The sequence below is a fragment of the Melospiza georgiana genome, chromosome 8, assembly GCF_028018845.1.
Source record: "Melospiza georgiana isolate bMelGeo1 chromosome 8, bMelGeo1.pri, whole genome shotgun sequence".
NCBI classification, from domain to species: Eukaryota; Metazoa; Chordata; class Aves; order Passeriformes; family Passerellidae; genus Melospiza; species Melospiza georgiana.
Genome location: NC_080437.1, coordinates 27,863,755 through 27,878,946, shown reverse-complemented (window position 1 = coordinate 27,878,946; position 15,192 = coordinate 27,863,755). Strand labels below are relative to the sequence as shown.

Sequence of the window (15,192 nt, the reverse complement as noted above, 5' to 3'; positions counted from 1 at the left end):
ATCTGAATGTATCAAAGCAGGGTGTCTTTCAGGAGGATTTGCCTTACTAACTGTTCAGTTACCCTTGGGAGTAAGGCACTGAAATCCCATGGCTCATGACCCTCTCTGGACTAATGACTGAGTAGCCCTTCACAACAGCTCCAATTTGGTCAGTTTTCCTGCAGGTCCAGGACAAGCCAGCAAAGAGGCACCTAACTCACACAAAAATATTGTTTTCCCTTTTACTGTGTTAACTCCAGGAGGAAAAACAGCATAGGAGCTATCAGGGAAGAGGCACAGACATTCTGCAGGCAAACCTGACTTTGCCACTGCAAAGTAATACAGCAAGCACACCATCCATTTCTAGGCAGATGTTTCAAATGTTGTGATTCCTATTTTCCTTCTATTTCTAAATTAAATTCAAAAACTGTCTAGTGTGGCCACCCCTCCAGCTGCTTTGAGACCCCAGGCACATTTCTTCCTACACACATTCAGACCCACAACCCTTCCATTCCCCACCCCTGCTGCACATGCGAGTTTGGGGTTTACTCTTTCCACAGATCTCACAGCAATAGCCCCTGAAGAGCCAGGCATGTTTTTCAACAGAGTTTTTCTAAACTCAGCTGCTGGATGTTCTTTTCCAAGTTATTTGAATAAATCAGTAGGAATTGGATACAGCAGCAGTGGTCTGTGCTAGCACCTAATCCCCCTGCGAGCAGGGATGCTGCCATGGTATCGGATGTTCAGAGGGGAAGGAAAGGAGACACACTGAATATTACCTACAGTGGCAGTTCTTTACTGCCCACATCTGCAGACAGCTGGCTCAAAGCAGCACAAGATGGATGCTGCATGACCACCTGCTCCTCAGGTGTTTTTTTTGCAAACAACTTAAAAGCTCTGCTTGCCTTTCCTCTGCTGTTTGGGTTGCCTGCCCTGTTCAGCAGGCTTTTAACTACCAGATTTGATTGCACAGCCCTAAATCAACAGCCAAGAGAAACATTTCCACGCTACAGATTATAGCATGGCAGAGTCGGGGTGAGGCTGACATGGGGATTGTGCTCATGCAAGCCTCTGGTTTATTTGTTCAGTATTTTCCCTCTTGCTTCTGCCTGGTGTCACGGTGGCCTCTGGAACATGAAAGGCTCATTTCAGCCCTGCAGGAGGAGTGCTGCACAAGAAACCTCCCTGGCTGCCTGCATCTAACTGGCTTGTGTCCCTCAGGCACTTCAATGCTTGTGGGAGAAGGGAGAGGGAAATGTGCATTTTCTCTCTGCAACACCCACAAATACATACACACACCTCTGTGCCAAGCATAAGGTGGGTGTGTTTTTATGAAGTGTTGTTTTCTTTATTCAGTTCCCTGTTTGGGACTTTTCCTTCCTCACTGCATCCTGCAACATGGTCAGAACTAAACACCAGGGGGCCATCCCTCAGTGCTGGGGAGCAGCTCCATTCCCCTCCCCAGGCTTCCCAGAGTGCCAGCTCACAAGACAGATCCCACTGAAATGAGCCAAGAACTGTGGAAACAGTAAAAAATAAACCAAACGTCTATGGACCATTCCTAACATACTACAGGGGCCTTCCATACTGCTCCCTGTCTCGCTCAGGGGACTGAGTCATTGCCTCTCATAAAACCCTGAACCAGACTACAGAGGGCTTTTCCAGACCTAAGGACCACATAGCCAAAACACAGTGAAAACACAGCCAAATCCTTCCAGCCCTGGCCAGACCTAGGGTAGGTGATACTCCCCAGTCTCTGGCCCCACTTCTGCCTGGAGGCTGCCCACACACAGCCTCGCTCCCTGATCTGTTCCCACGCAAATACTCCCCTCAGCAGCAATGCCCAGCAAGAAATAACCAAGCCAGAAGCACTGCCACACTCCTGGGACCAGGGCAAGCAGGTCAGTGTTCCAGCCAGTCACAAAGGGAATGGCTCTCCAAGCCTGCACTGCAACAGCTCACCCTGAGAGCTGGTGATTGCCCCATTGCTAAAAGTGTTCGTGGGCAGGTTGGTTGGGGCACTGAGCAACCTGATCTAGTTGGAGTTGGATTGGATTAGACGACCTTTAAAATACCTTCCAACACATACTATTCTATGATTCTATGAAAAGCAAGTGATCCTGGGCATGCAGAGTGGCACCCAGGTCAGTATTCAGAGCGCAGAAATGTTGGGCACCTTACAACCTTCCCTGAATGAAAGCAATAAAGTTTCTGCATCTCAACAAGCTCCCCTTCATGAGCAGAGTCAGCCTGTGTTTAAGACAAAATTGAGACCGCATCCCTTCAAAGCATTTAATTTCCTGGCTGGGAGATGCTGGCATTCAGTTACTCAGTGAGGAGTAACTCATTCCTTCAAGTTCCACTCCCCAGTGCCCAAACATGTGCATCTGCCCTTTCCCTCCCCGTTCTCCATGATCTACTTTGCTGCCTCTGGGGCAGGGCCTGCCATCACCAGCATTTGTTCAATCCCTTTTGTGAAGGCAGGAGAGCCCCAGGTGAGCTGTAACTCTCTGGTCCATCACCCATCCCCAAACTCCTCCAGCACAGCCAGAGCAATGCTTCCAGTGAAGCAAACAGCTCTGAAAAGAGATGGCACAACAGAGAGCAGCCATGCAGGGATTGCAATTCCCACCTGCCAAGGTGTGGGTCTCACAGCAGGTTCAGGTCCTCGTGGGAAAGGGGAAGCAGATCACACACCCTCTTCAAAAGCCAGACCACAGTGAATTGCTACAGCAGGAGACAGCTTTCTGTACGTCCCTGTGTCAGGCAGCTCTGCCATCTGTGCCTAACACAGCTTGCCCTGCCTACATCACTGCAGGGTGGCAGCACTGGAGTTAAAAAGATCAAAGAGTCAGGGTGGCAGCAGCAGTTCTTGAAGGCTGAGCTGTATAAAACATCCAGGGAATAATTGCCTGAAATTGCTGGGTTCCCAGAAAGCAGAGCATGTCAGCGTGGTTCCACAGGGAGGGAGGCCAACAGGGAACACAGAGAGACTTCCCAAGCTTTCTCTCACTCCTTACCTCACCATCTAGTGGCAAAAGCAAATAACACCGAGGAGCCATCCAGGAACTGCAGCAGCTCTGGAAGGAGAGTGTGCTTAGATCAGCTGCCTCAGCTGGGGACACAGGCAGCACCCAGAGCCCTGCAAGTGCCCCAGCCCTAAATCACAGTCCTGCACTAACACTGCTCTGTACTCCCCTCCCAGATGGATCCCTGCCCACCCCGTGCCTCTGTGTCCCCACTGTCCCCATGCCAGCTGTAGCCACAGGCTCCTGTAATTTCTCCCACGGGCAGCAGTTCTTCCACCCCTCCTCCTGCCCCAGCCCCTCCTCAGAAGGCCCCAGCTCCCAAGGGAACAGAAGGCAGAGACAGCAGGGCAAACTCAGCTCTCCTGGCAATCAAACCCAGCACAGGCTGAGCCAAGCCCCCAGGAAAAGACGTCATGGTGAGCAGAGCCCTTCCAAGGTGAGACTTTTCCTTCCCCACCTCAGCCGAGTTATTAACCAGAGGTGCAGCGAGAAGGGGGGAAAAAGGTGGAAAGGGACACATACCTCCAAGGAAAAACCTTCACTGTGGCTCAGCTGGGTGTTACAAGTACCTGGGGTGCTGGCAAGAGCTTGCCTTCATCAGCTTTCCAGAGCTGCTTTCTCCTTGTGCGGCCCATTTGCCATCAGGCCATACCAAAGGGAAGAGCTCCACCAAGGCCAGGCCTCCTTTCCACATACCAGCCACAATCCAGCCACTTGGCATGGCAGGAGTTCTTGCACACAATCTGCTCCAGGAGAGGGAAGGAGAGGGCACCTGCCTGCAGGGAGACTACCCAGCATGGGGAGGTCACAGCAGGTTCAGCCCCCAGAGCAGGACAAAGTGCTGCCCCACATTCGAACTCCAGCTAGTCCATGGTCCAACACCTTCCTGGCCTGTGTGGTGACAGCCAGGTGAGCCAAAACCAGAGCAGAACAATCTTCATCTGGTGGGCAGAGGACAAAGGGTTCTTCTCTCCAGGGCCAGTTTCCATCCTCACAGTGATTTGCAGATTGTGCATCCATCATCATTACTGTGCTCATTCCCACACTGCCTACAAGACAATTACCCCATGCAGATTGCACAGGGATGCTGGAGATTGCAAGGCACAATCACAGGAATAATCACATTGCAGATTGCAAGGCACAGTCACAGGAATATTGCATAGGGATATTACAGATAGCAAGGTACAACTTGTTTTTTCCCTGAGAGGCTCAAATTAAGTTTAAACACCAGCTTTTGATGTATTTGCTTATTCAGCACTGTCAGTTGATTTTCAGCAATACAAACTGGCTCTCTCCCCAGGAAACATTTATCCTATCTGGGAATCAAGGGTGGTAATGTGTAATGAGGACAAAGCACTTAGAGAAAGCAGGCTGAGTCTGCTATATCTCCACTTGCACTTTTTCAACTCAGATTTTCCTTTTCCCTGGAAGCATCCTAGGTACCAAGGGAAATTCCTGCCATACAAAATTCAAGAGCAAAATAATCCATGTCATTCCCTGAAGTGTAACAGAAAACCGAGCACATGTCAGTAAGCATTAATCTCTGCTGCTGCAAACTCTCCCTTTTTTTTTCCCTGAGAACTCATTTTCAACCCTGAACAGAACAATGCCAGATTCTTCTGCCACAACTTTGTCTTTGGACTCTGATGAAGGATCCAGGAGGTCAGTGCTCCCATCAACACAGATGCCATCCCCATTTTCACAAGGCTTGATGTCTTTAACACCCTCTGCCATTCCAAGAAAACCTGATGGGAGCCATAGCAGAGGGAAGGGAAAGGGAAACCTCTGCTCCTTCATGTATATTTGGCTGTTCAGCTTGTCAGAGCCAGTGAAACACAAGGGCAGGAGGAGCAAGAGGCAAAGCAATCCATGAGAAACACTGGAGCTCCCCAGACAGGGAGCACTGAACCCACCCTGAACTCTTTCTTTCTACTTGCTGAGACCAAGCCATTTGCAGGGCAGCAAGCACAAAGTGGAAATTGCCATACAGCATCCAAGCACTTCCAGAGGCATCGTACCCTCAGACAGGCACAGGAAAACAGCACAACTGAAATCTCAGCATCCTTTCATTCTAGCTAGGCTAAAAATATTCCCCAAATCTTCAGAAAGGCAGCTCACTGCTAATGCAGCTCACTGGTTTTAGCTGACAGCACCTCAAAACCATTTTGTTGAGGATCCCTTCTGATCCACCCACCCAGCCACCAGGCTCACGTCCTTCCTAGGAGGGTCCCCTGTGTCCCTGTGCACTGGGACACCTGCCAGGCCAGCAAAGTCCTCTGGAGCTGAAGTCACTGAAGATCACCATTGATTCCTCACTACAATCCAATTGCCAATTTTAAACAGAGCAAAAGAAAAATGGTAAAAAGCAATTGTGGCAACTTCAACAAATATCTTTAAAAAATGTAAATTTTTTAACGTTTCTGGGGAATTACATGTCTGTATGAAATGAGAATGTCATTTTCTTATTAATACTTCACTAACAATTTAACTGTGGGAGCATGTGGGTTTTCCTGAAGCAGAAGTGATGAATATTATTAAGCATTACACATATTTCAGAACTCTTTACTGGACTGTTAAGCATTTTGTGTCACTTCAAAAATTAAACCATCCATCCTCATTCCTAAATGGTTTGGAGCACAGATTGGCCACAGAATTGCCATTTAATCAAAATTCATTCCTTTCTGAGTCTTGACATGTACCCCAAGCCAAATCTTTTATCTGGCAAGTACTCAGACATCAATCCCTTTACAGGGACTCTGAGACACAATAGAAAAACCTGGCTGTGTCCAAGGAGCCAGCAGAGAAGCTGTACAGCAATGCACAGCTGTGTCGTGTGCAGCTGCTCCATCTTTTTTATTTTCCTCTCCCAGCCATCTGTTCCCAACTCCTGTTTTTCTCTTGGTGTTTCCATTCTGCAACAGAACTGGAGAAAAGGGCCTCATAACCAATACAAAGCAAGCTCAGAAGAATTAGCTGCACCAACAGGTTCATGGGGCAGAAGTCACTGGTCCTACACCACCTTTTTGCTCTCCCTGCCTTCCACAATTTACTTCAGCTCAGAAGAGGGTGGAAGGCATGGGGGTGAGACACCTGGCTGCTGACCAAAGAGTGAAATCTGAAGTAAGAGAGTTGGCAGGTAAGAGCACAAGTGGAGAGGCTGAGATTAGAGCTGGTAGGAGTTGAAGAGTTCACAGGGGGGAAAAGAAGCAAGGCTAGAGAAGCCCCTCCTTCTCATGGGGGATTCTGCTACTTCCAGATATAGTTCTATTATAAAGTGACATCAGCCCTCCCCAGCTTTCAAAAGCTTCTTCAGAAAAGCAGTGGCCTGGCCTCAGGACCATCCATCTGGTGGAGCCACAGACCCAAGAATCTTGGCTGTGCTCCCCTGCCTGCCTGGAGCTGCAGCCTGGGCTACCAAAGCATCCATCAGGAGAGGCTGGCAGGTACCACCCACTCTCCACTTGGCTCAATTTCCTTTTAGGGAATTGCCTCCAGTGCCTTTCAGTCTTTCCAGGCAAACTTCTGACTCCCTGGGACTCTCCTGGTTCCCCACATCAGAACCATGGGGCACTGTCAGATGCAGCTTTTTGGGAGGCTGGAAATGCCTGGCATTGCTTGAGTTGGAGATGATTAAAAAGCCCGAAATCAGAGCTGCCTCACTGACCAAAAGCTCCATACCTACTTAAATTTCTTGCCCACTGCTGCTCTGGCAAGGATAGATAATTCTAAGTTAGTTATAACTTCCCACTCAGTTAACATTACTTGGCAAGGACCAAAAAAGATGAAAGGCTTCCAAAAACCTTGGGTCATACAGAGAGAAGAGTTTTACTGCACTGTCTTTACCGTGGCTGTTTTCAAACATCTTAAAATTTTCAATGAAAAAATGTATTTCCATTAAAACTGACCACATGAAGTTGGGAAATCACTTCAGGCAGTACAGCTGTAATAATGCAGAACAAAATGCAAAGCAGCTACTACCAGGCCAAGCAAAGCCAAGCACCAAACTACAGCAAATTAAGGATTCATTATGAGTCTTAAAAAAAATACTAATAGAAAGGAAAAGGAGGGTGTTGTGGGAAGAGCTTTTAAAAGGGAACACTTGTCTGCAATTTTGCAGATAGCATCTTACTTGGAGGCAGTGGGGTAGATTGATCTCTAAAGACTCTTAAAAGGTTTTGCAGCAGAAAAAAATAGTTGCAAGGCACATAGATCATTAACCATGCAGCCCAGGCTGCCAGCTGCTCACTCAGAAACTCCAGATGGCTCCTCCTCTAAAACATCATCATTTGATCTTAGTAATCAAATTATCTCCCACTCTTACAATCTGAAGTGAGGCAAGGGTTGAACGAAGAGATGATGTATTTTATTTGACTGAGATGGATTGTGAAAATGAAACAAATTAGCTTTCAAGGCACTCAGCCTGTGCCAGTTGTATCAAAGCTAACCATCTCCAGCCCTCTAACACTTCTTTTTCTACCATGGCCATCAGAAAGAGTTCACAGCACCAGCTATGCTCTACAGAGCTACCCAGTATTCAGATTTTATGCAGTATTTGTACACAGTGGGTATATAAAATGCTCAACTCCCACCAGTGGAGAGCAGTACCTGTCACTGGAGAGCAGTGCTGGGACACTGGGTATCCTGAAGCACTTGGGCTGGATTAATGACACAAACATGTCATCTGTTTGTCTCACCAGAGACACACAAGACACCATCTGCATATTGCTGAGGCCTTTTGTACAGCCTTAAGGACACGGGGTGGCAAAAACAAAACACATTCTTCACTTTTCACTCTGTCAGAGCCACATTGCATGGTTCTTGAGGCCAGGCTCATCTAGGGGTGCTCATTTCAACCATCTGAACAAAAAGCAGTCCCAACCAGAAAGTTCCCCCCAGTCCAGGTGGCTGCCAAGCTCTGGCTGACACCAATTGTTGGCAGGATGCTCCCTGTCATGGAAGGGTCAGGGAAGATTTCTTTTCTTCTCTATTACTACTTCTTATGTAGCTTTCTACAAAGACTTAAGGAAGAACATAAAACGCAACCAGTGCAGTCTCTTTCAAAAAAAAAAAGCAATATCAGAAATTTCCCAGTATTTTCAGAAAATGTTGTGCTTTGACAGTTTAAAAAGGTCAGCTGAAATATTCAAAAGCCACATCTTCCAAAACAATGAACTCTTACTAGCATGAAGGTAGTATTTACATCCTGGCATTATTTAAATCAGCACACTATGAAAAAAATTCGTATTAATTCTGGTTTTTATACCTAGTTGCAAGAGATGATGGAAGACAGTTACAGCTAATCAGAGGAAACAATTAATTACAGTAAAGGGTGGCCTGCATCTGAAGTATAAATCCTAACCTGATCCTTGCCTAGTGGGATTATTCCTCACCAAAGCTTAGTACTAAACTTTGTATTACAGCCACTCAACTTTAATTTTGAGTTACAGCCACTCAACTTTAATTTTCATAACAGAACTGTACTTTTATTTCACAGAAGAAGTACACAAAGAACAAAAGAGGTTGCTAAAGGCTATGAACCAGGAAAAAGACTCAGAGCTGGGACTAGAAAACCACAGAGAAAGGCAGCAGAAATTATCAGAGAATAGAAGAGGTTTAGTTTGAAGAGAAGTTAAAAAACTAGAACTCCATGACTTGGAGAAAAAATGCTGCCATTTATGAAAATAAACTGTCTTGGTTTGTCTTTGGCAACCTAAGACATAAACCCAAAACCTTCAAGAGTGGTAAAAAGCAGATGAACAGGAAAAAAACTGTTCATAAATTTCTAGTTCTACAAGAACTAGGAGTTACCAAATGAAATAAGGTGGCATGGTTCAAAACAAACAAAAAGAAGTACTTTTTCACCCAGCACATAATTATATTGTAGAATTATTAGACACAGGATGTTGCAGAGGACAGAAATACATAGACATGTAAAATAAAAAAAAAAAAAAAGAAAGAAAAAGGAAAAATAAAGTTTCTTCTGCAAATTTGCTTCATCTATCAAGGCTACTAAATGCAGTGATGCTGTTTCCCTTCTGCCAGCCCTTCCAGCAGTGGTTGGTGAGCTCTGAGCAGTGCAGCAGAGGAGCTGCACACCCTGCCTGATGTGCACAACTGCACAGCCCTGTCAGACAGCACAGGAGTGCCAGCTGCTGAGGAGACTGGCTTGTTTTCACACTGTCAGATCACTTATGGTTACAGGGACTGACTCACCTCAAAGACCAAAATTTAGGTGTTTTGATCAGTCTCTACTGATTTTAATCAGCAGGGACCTGATGGAATGACAGGAGCACTCATTATTGCACAAGTGACTGCTGCACACTGTGAGAGCTGGTTCCAGCTTTTTTAAGGAACCAGCTGCAGTCCTCTGCCTCTTTCCTCATGCCCCAACTCCTGAGGGCTTTCTATTCTGACTTCCAAGGACACTGGATTTTTGTTTGTTTGTAGGGCACAATGTAAGCAATCCTTTCTTGAAGCAGTCTGTGCAATGAGCTTGACAGAGCTGGAAGATATCAGTTTAATCAGTGCCATGGCAGCTTGGCAATACTGTCTGTTATTAAACCTGAAGATTAAATGCTGCTGTCTGTCTTTTAGGCATCACAATTCTATACCTACTTTAATTTTGTTGCTGCTGAAATGCATTTTGCACTAAAATCCAAGATTTATTTTCCCCATCAGAGAGAAAGCTGTGGGATTTTTTTACTACATGCCCTACTAAAACATAACAAAATGAATATAAAAGTTTTTACCAATATTTGCTGTACAGGTCTCCACTCTAAATGACTCTGAGTAAAGAAGTCACTATCATCCAACTTCTGAAGTTTCCTGTAATTGTTCTACATGAAAATCAATATTTTGAGATCTTTTGAAGAGTGATAAGTATATAAAGAGAACACAGTTCTTAATAATTTGAGGTGCTGAAAAAGTAGACTTACATCCAGGTTAATGTCAGACTAGAAATACTAGAAAACTTTGAAAAGACTCAGTGGCAGCTTATTTACAAATATACTATTTATAATGAATGCATTGATACAGAATGACTCTTATAAAAAAGCAAGGCAATCTTTTATATAGACATAACAACATTACAATAATTCAGATTAAAAGTACATTTTTGTAGACTGTTTACACTCTCACTTAGCTTTTAACCACAAAATTAGTGTGGTCTGATATTTTTCCACAGCAAAGGTCCTGTGCAGTCCTGGTTAAGATCTAAATCAGAATAATAATAAACACAATTTTTTGATATTTGCTAATGAGAAAACAAATCCATTTGTAGATCCTATAATTTGTTTGTAATCATCCTTACTGTGCCTTGAAGTTTGTGTTGTGCAAATTACCACCAACTGCATGTTTCTAACTAGAAGCTATTTTGGCATTTCTTTTGATAAAAATGAGGTGTTTCACTGACAGGAAAATTCTTTGTTGCATCCAGATATAAAAAGTCTCCTGATATGGATTAGTGCTGATTTAGAAGTTTAATTTATTTTTGGGTAAAAAAAAAAGGGGGGGGGGGGAGGAAAAATAACCTCTCAAAGCTTTCTAATTGTTAAATAAAAGAGATTTCTCAATCTCTGTGGATTGAAGATGACACTTGATTTCCAGGTGACACAATGGGTTTAAGCAATAACCAGGGAGACAATCCAAGCACCAAACTTGAATATGGGACAGCAAGAGACAAAACTTTAAAAGGCTAATGCTAAAAAACCTTTGCAAAAAATTATAAAAAAATTCCTATTTAGTAAATTAAAATGCAATATGTGACCAACATGAGTCACAACAGCAACTGTTCCTTCTTTTCATGGTTTAGCAAATCTCTGATCTGCTTTATACCTTTCCAGACCTCCATAATACTAAATAATTTATAATAATTTAGCTTGCTAAATCAAGGCATGATTCAGGATAGTGTCTATGAGTCATGAGTATGTATGTACACAGGCACAGACACATAAAAAATTGATATTTTGGCTATGGACAAGTAATCAAGGTCATGATTTTCATCCAAATGCTCATATTTTTCAATACTAGTTTTAAATTATTTCCCTCAGTATAGCAAAGAGAATAAACACTTAATACAAGTATCTGGAAATCACTTGTTACTCAATGTTATTTTCAAAAATGCTGTAAATAATTTATTTCTTCACCGTGTCTATGCTTTCATACATGTATAGATACACAAATACATTTTTGTATTTATGTATGCATACAGTTGTCAGAAAGAAGTTCTTTTCATTCATACTTCAACTGATATGGGCAAATAAAATTCTTAAACATGTGTAAGCCAGTATGTGTGTTCAACTGAATGTCACCAGGCAATAAAATCACACTAGTTAACAATCCAGCATCCTGGGAAATGCAAAAGTCTGTTATTTCAGGAGGTAAGACTATTTTGAATGATCAAAATGGTCGGGTTTATATGGGTCTATGTATACATCTGGATATAAATCCATGTATTGTACTTATATGGATTTATATACACGTATTCCCAATCTGTACCAGATATTTAATGCTTTAAACTTCCAGATCATTTTAAAGATCTTCTCAGATTCTTCTGACTTGATTTCTCCTACACCAGAACTTCTCTCACACTGCTCTTACTCAAATCTCCCTTGAGACACTGAAAAAACAAGCATTCACCTCAAAGTGTATAAAATTAAACTCCTAAAACAGGGCTCAGGATTATCTGGCATTGCAACAACCATACTAGTACAAAACCAGTTTGACAAAAATATCCTGTTTTTAACATAGTAATTAATCAAAACATAGCTTTATTTATTCCTATAAGTGTACTGAAAAGAATAGCTTGTTTTTAAGTGAGTGTGACGAGCACTATTTTGGTAGCCAACTTCTCCACAGGAATTTATGTGAGAAAGGGCCAGCTCCAATCATACAGTCATTAACCATGTACCTTAACAAGGTGAATAATCAACATATTTACAAACTAAACAAATTCAATCCCTTGAACTCTTATAAAAACGGGATTGAGGAGCAGACAGGGAATGAGACCACGACGTTTGGAAACACAAGGGGTCGCCACTTTTGCTTTAAGGAACCATATTAACCAAACCAGTTTCCCCCCTCGGGACCTGAGGGCACAAACACGGACTTTGCAGTATATTCAGAATTTCAATTACAGTCTTGATACTAAGCATTTCAGCATCTTCATATTTTAACACCTTAGTGCTGAGAAAGATTAACTCAGGCAGAACTGTAAGGAACTAGCCTTTTATAAACTAAAGTCTAAACTGAAAAGCTACAGTAGATGTAGAAAAAAAAAAAAAAAGGGGAAGGGGGGAACGACAGAGAGTGTGTGAGAAAGAATAGAACATTACTTAGTAAAAATCCAGTGACATCTACAATAGTTTTACAGCATGTTTAAGCCCTCTAAGGTTTTATATCTCCACCTGCCTTCCATTTAAAACTTACTCCTTGTTAATGAAAAGACATACAACAAAACAAAATGCAAGTAGATTGAGGAAATCTGTCTAAATAAGCACACCTGAAAGCCAGAAATAATATTCCCAAACTTCTGCATGTGAAACAGATTTCCCATGGCATCCATTGATTTGATTTTGTGCAAAAGGTACAGCCCTGTAAGTCACACTACCCCAGCAGCAATTCCAGTGAGTATAAACAGAACAGTTCTTGGGTAAGCATGGAATGTGACTGCCTCGAGTTCTTACCCTCCTGAACAAGGACAGCTGCAAGTGCAGCAATAGTGAAACTCTCCTTGAAGCATCTTCTGCCTTCTAAACAGCCAAGAAATTCATGGTAAAACTGAATGTCCACTACTTACAGTGTTTCTCTTGAGCTACCAACATCTCTGCACAAATGAAAAAGGTGCCTCTTTTTTAATAGATCGGTTTAATACTGAAACAGATAGGATGAAGTTAAAAAAGAATAATCAAGATACTGAACTGAATATTTTGAAGCAAGTGCCCCAGCTGTGGGGAAAAGTGCATTTAGTTCAGCAGCAAAACAGCACAGTGTGAAGATATTGTGCTTGGACACAGAAGTTCCATAATGGAAGGAGGTACAAGGCAAGTCAAGATATAAAACCATAGTACATTGTTAACCAACCTTAAAACTTACATATATTGCAGTGTTTAAAAGTAAGACACATTCATTTATTGTACAAGGTCTATAAGGAATCCTTAAAATTGCCTGTTGTAGTTTATGACTCAACATTGTAATAAAAATGTACATATATATTATTTCCTTGTCACTTAACTGTACTGTTAGACCTCATGGACTTGTTACTTCACACAATGAAAACCGCTCTTCACTGAGGATACTCCACATTTTTACCAATCTGAAAAGGTTTACTTGTGCTAGAAAAGACCAACTGCAAAAGGCTCAGTTCAGATATGTTATGCCTGCAACTGATAACTCAGGGAAGCAAGATTTAAAGGAATTCAAGCTTTTTTTTTTCTTTTCTTTTTGTTTTGACTGCATCCTTTTCACCTGCCAGTTGTTCTGATGAGTATGTTTTTAGTATACAAACTGGTTGATAAAAATCCATCAGCAGAGGCATATAAACTCTAGATATGATTGATTAAAACAGAGCAAATCAGAATAAAACAAAATCCAGTGATTTACTCTGACTGTAAACAATATAAAAACACCATTTGCTTCAAATCTCAAAATAAGTTAAAAGAAAATACCAACCTCAGGGGACGTGACCCTTTCAGGTTTTGACACAAAAAAAAGGGGGGGGGGGGGGAGCAAAACAGAAAAGTTCATTATATAAAGGTTATACATTTCTCTTAACTGAAAGTAAATCTAAGCAAAACTGGTTTTGTCCCTTAAATTTAAACTTTGAGTTCATTGGCAATTGCTTTAAATGAACTGGCATTTTCAGATTATTCAGACAACTTCCATCAAGTTCAGCAAAGAAAACTTAGACAAGCATTTTTACAGAATTAAAAAAAAAATCTAAATGGCTATGATTCCTCTATTAGCAGAAACACATAATGCAGTCTTAAATTTGCCTTTTTATATTATTTATATATTTATATATATATAATATAATATAAACCACATATATTATATTATATATACATATACAGACAATTACAACATTAATGCAGTTTGTATTTTGTACAGTGTATTGGACAAGTCGATGAGCATCAGACCATGGCACGATATGGTCCCTGCATTTTTAGGAACTGGATGATGAAGGAGGGTCCTCCTGCAACAATCTGAGGTGGAAGGTGGCTGAGTGGGCAGTTCTCAATACTCATTATTGACAGTTTGCTGCAAAGAGCCAGCTCAAAGGGAAGGCTGTGCAGATTGGGGTTGTCATTCAAATACAGTTCTTCCAGATTCTCCAGTGTACCTGATTAAAATAAAATAGTAAGTAGTAGTAGTGTCTTTTTGATTCATGCAGTTTCTAACTTATAGACATAGGCTACAGACATAGACAGAGCCCACTTGAAGACTCTTGAAGAGCCCACTTGAAGACTCTTCCCTATACAGAACCTTGAGTCAGTGAGACTCCTGTTCTCAAGCACAGCAAGTTCTGTTCACCAGTACCTAAGCAAGAACCAATTTGCTTTAATTTCCCTGTAAAAATGTCCACTGGGGCATCTCCTTTAGATAATAAATGAACTGCAAATATAGAGAATAAGAGAACTGAAAGGGAATTCACCATAGCCATTCATGAGCTATACAAGTGCAGGCAACATGGAACAGCTATCTAATCAAAAGGACCTAGGAAATAATTTTGCTATACAGGATCTAGTCTCTCTTTAAAATTATCTATGTCATTCCTTTTATGTAATTAGAAACCATATATTAAAGACCTGAAACCATACCTGTCATGTGTCACAGTAAAAAAGCAAAAGAGTGTAACTTCTCTGCACAGAAAGATTAACTTATGAATTTATTAAATGGAACTAACAAGTGTGAAATTTTTTTCCTGAATTAAAATTTTACAGTTTGCCTCTACACATACCGCAATGCAGACTAACTAGAAGCTGGAAAATAGAGTAATTTCTTTTTAAGATTTCCATTTCTCCTTTCAAAATATAGAAGTCCTCCCCAAAATATTCCCCACTTTCCACTTTTATATACCATAAACACCTCCTATAACCTAAGAGACTATTTAATCTTTCACAAGAGAAAGCAGTGGGCAGGACTCATGGCATAGTAAACCAACCAAAAGGAGAAGCTATAGAAGAAA

The 15,192-nt window shown here is 42.0% G+C and overlaps 1 protein-coding gene across 2 annotated transcripts in view; it reads right to left on the bottom strand.

Moving 5' to 3' along the window:
- Positions 1-11,568: 11,568 nt before the first annotated feature.
- The window catches only part of SHOC2 (SHOC2 leucine rich repeat scaffold protein), a 61,524-nt gene continuing 57,900 nt past the window's right edge, over positions 11,569-15,192 (bottom strand). For both annotated transcript variants that reach the window (XM_058029111.1, XM_058029113.1), the window contains exon 9: positions 11,569-14,346. In XM_058029111.1, the coding sequence (XP_057885094.1) occupies positions 14,138-14,346 (209 nt within the window). In that variant the 3' untranslated portion in view covers positions 11,569-14,137. The remainder of the gene's footprint in view (positions 14,347-15,192) is intronic.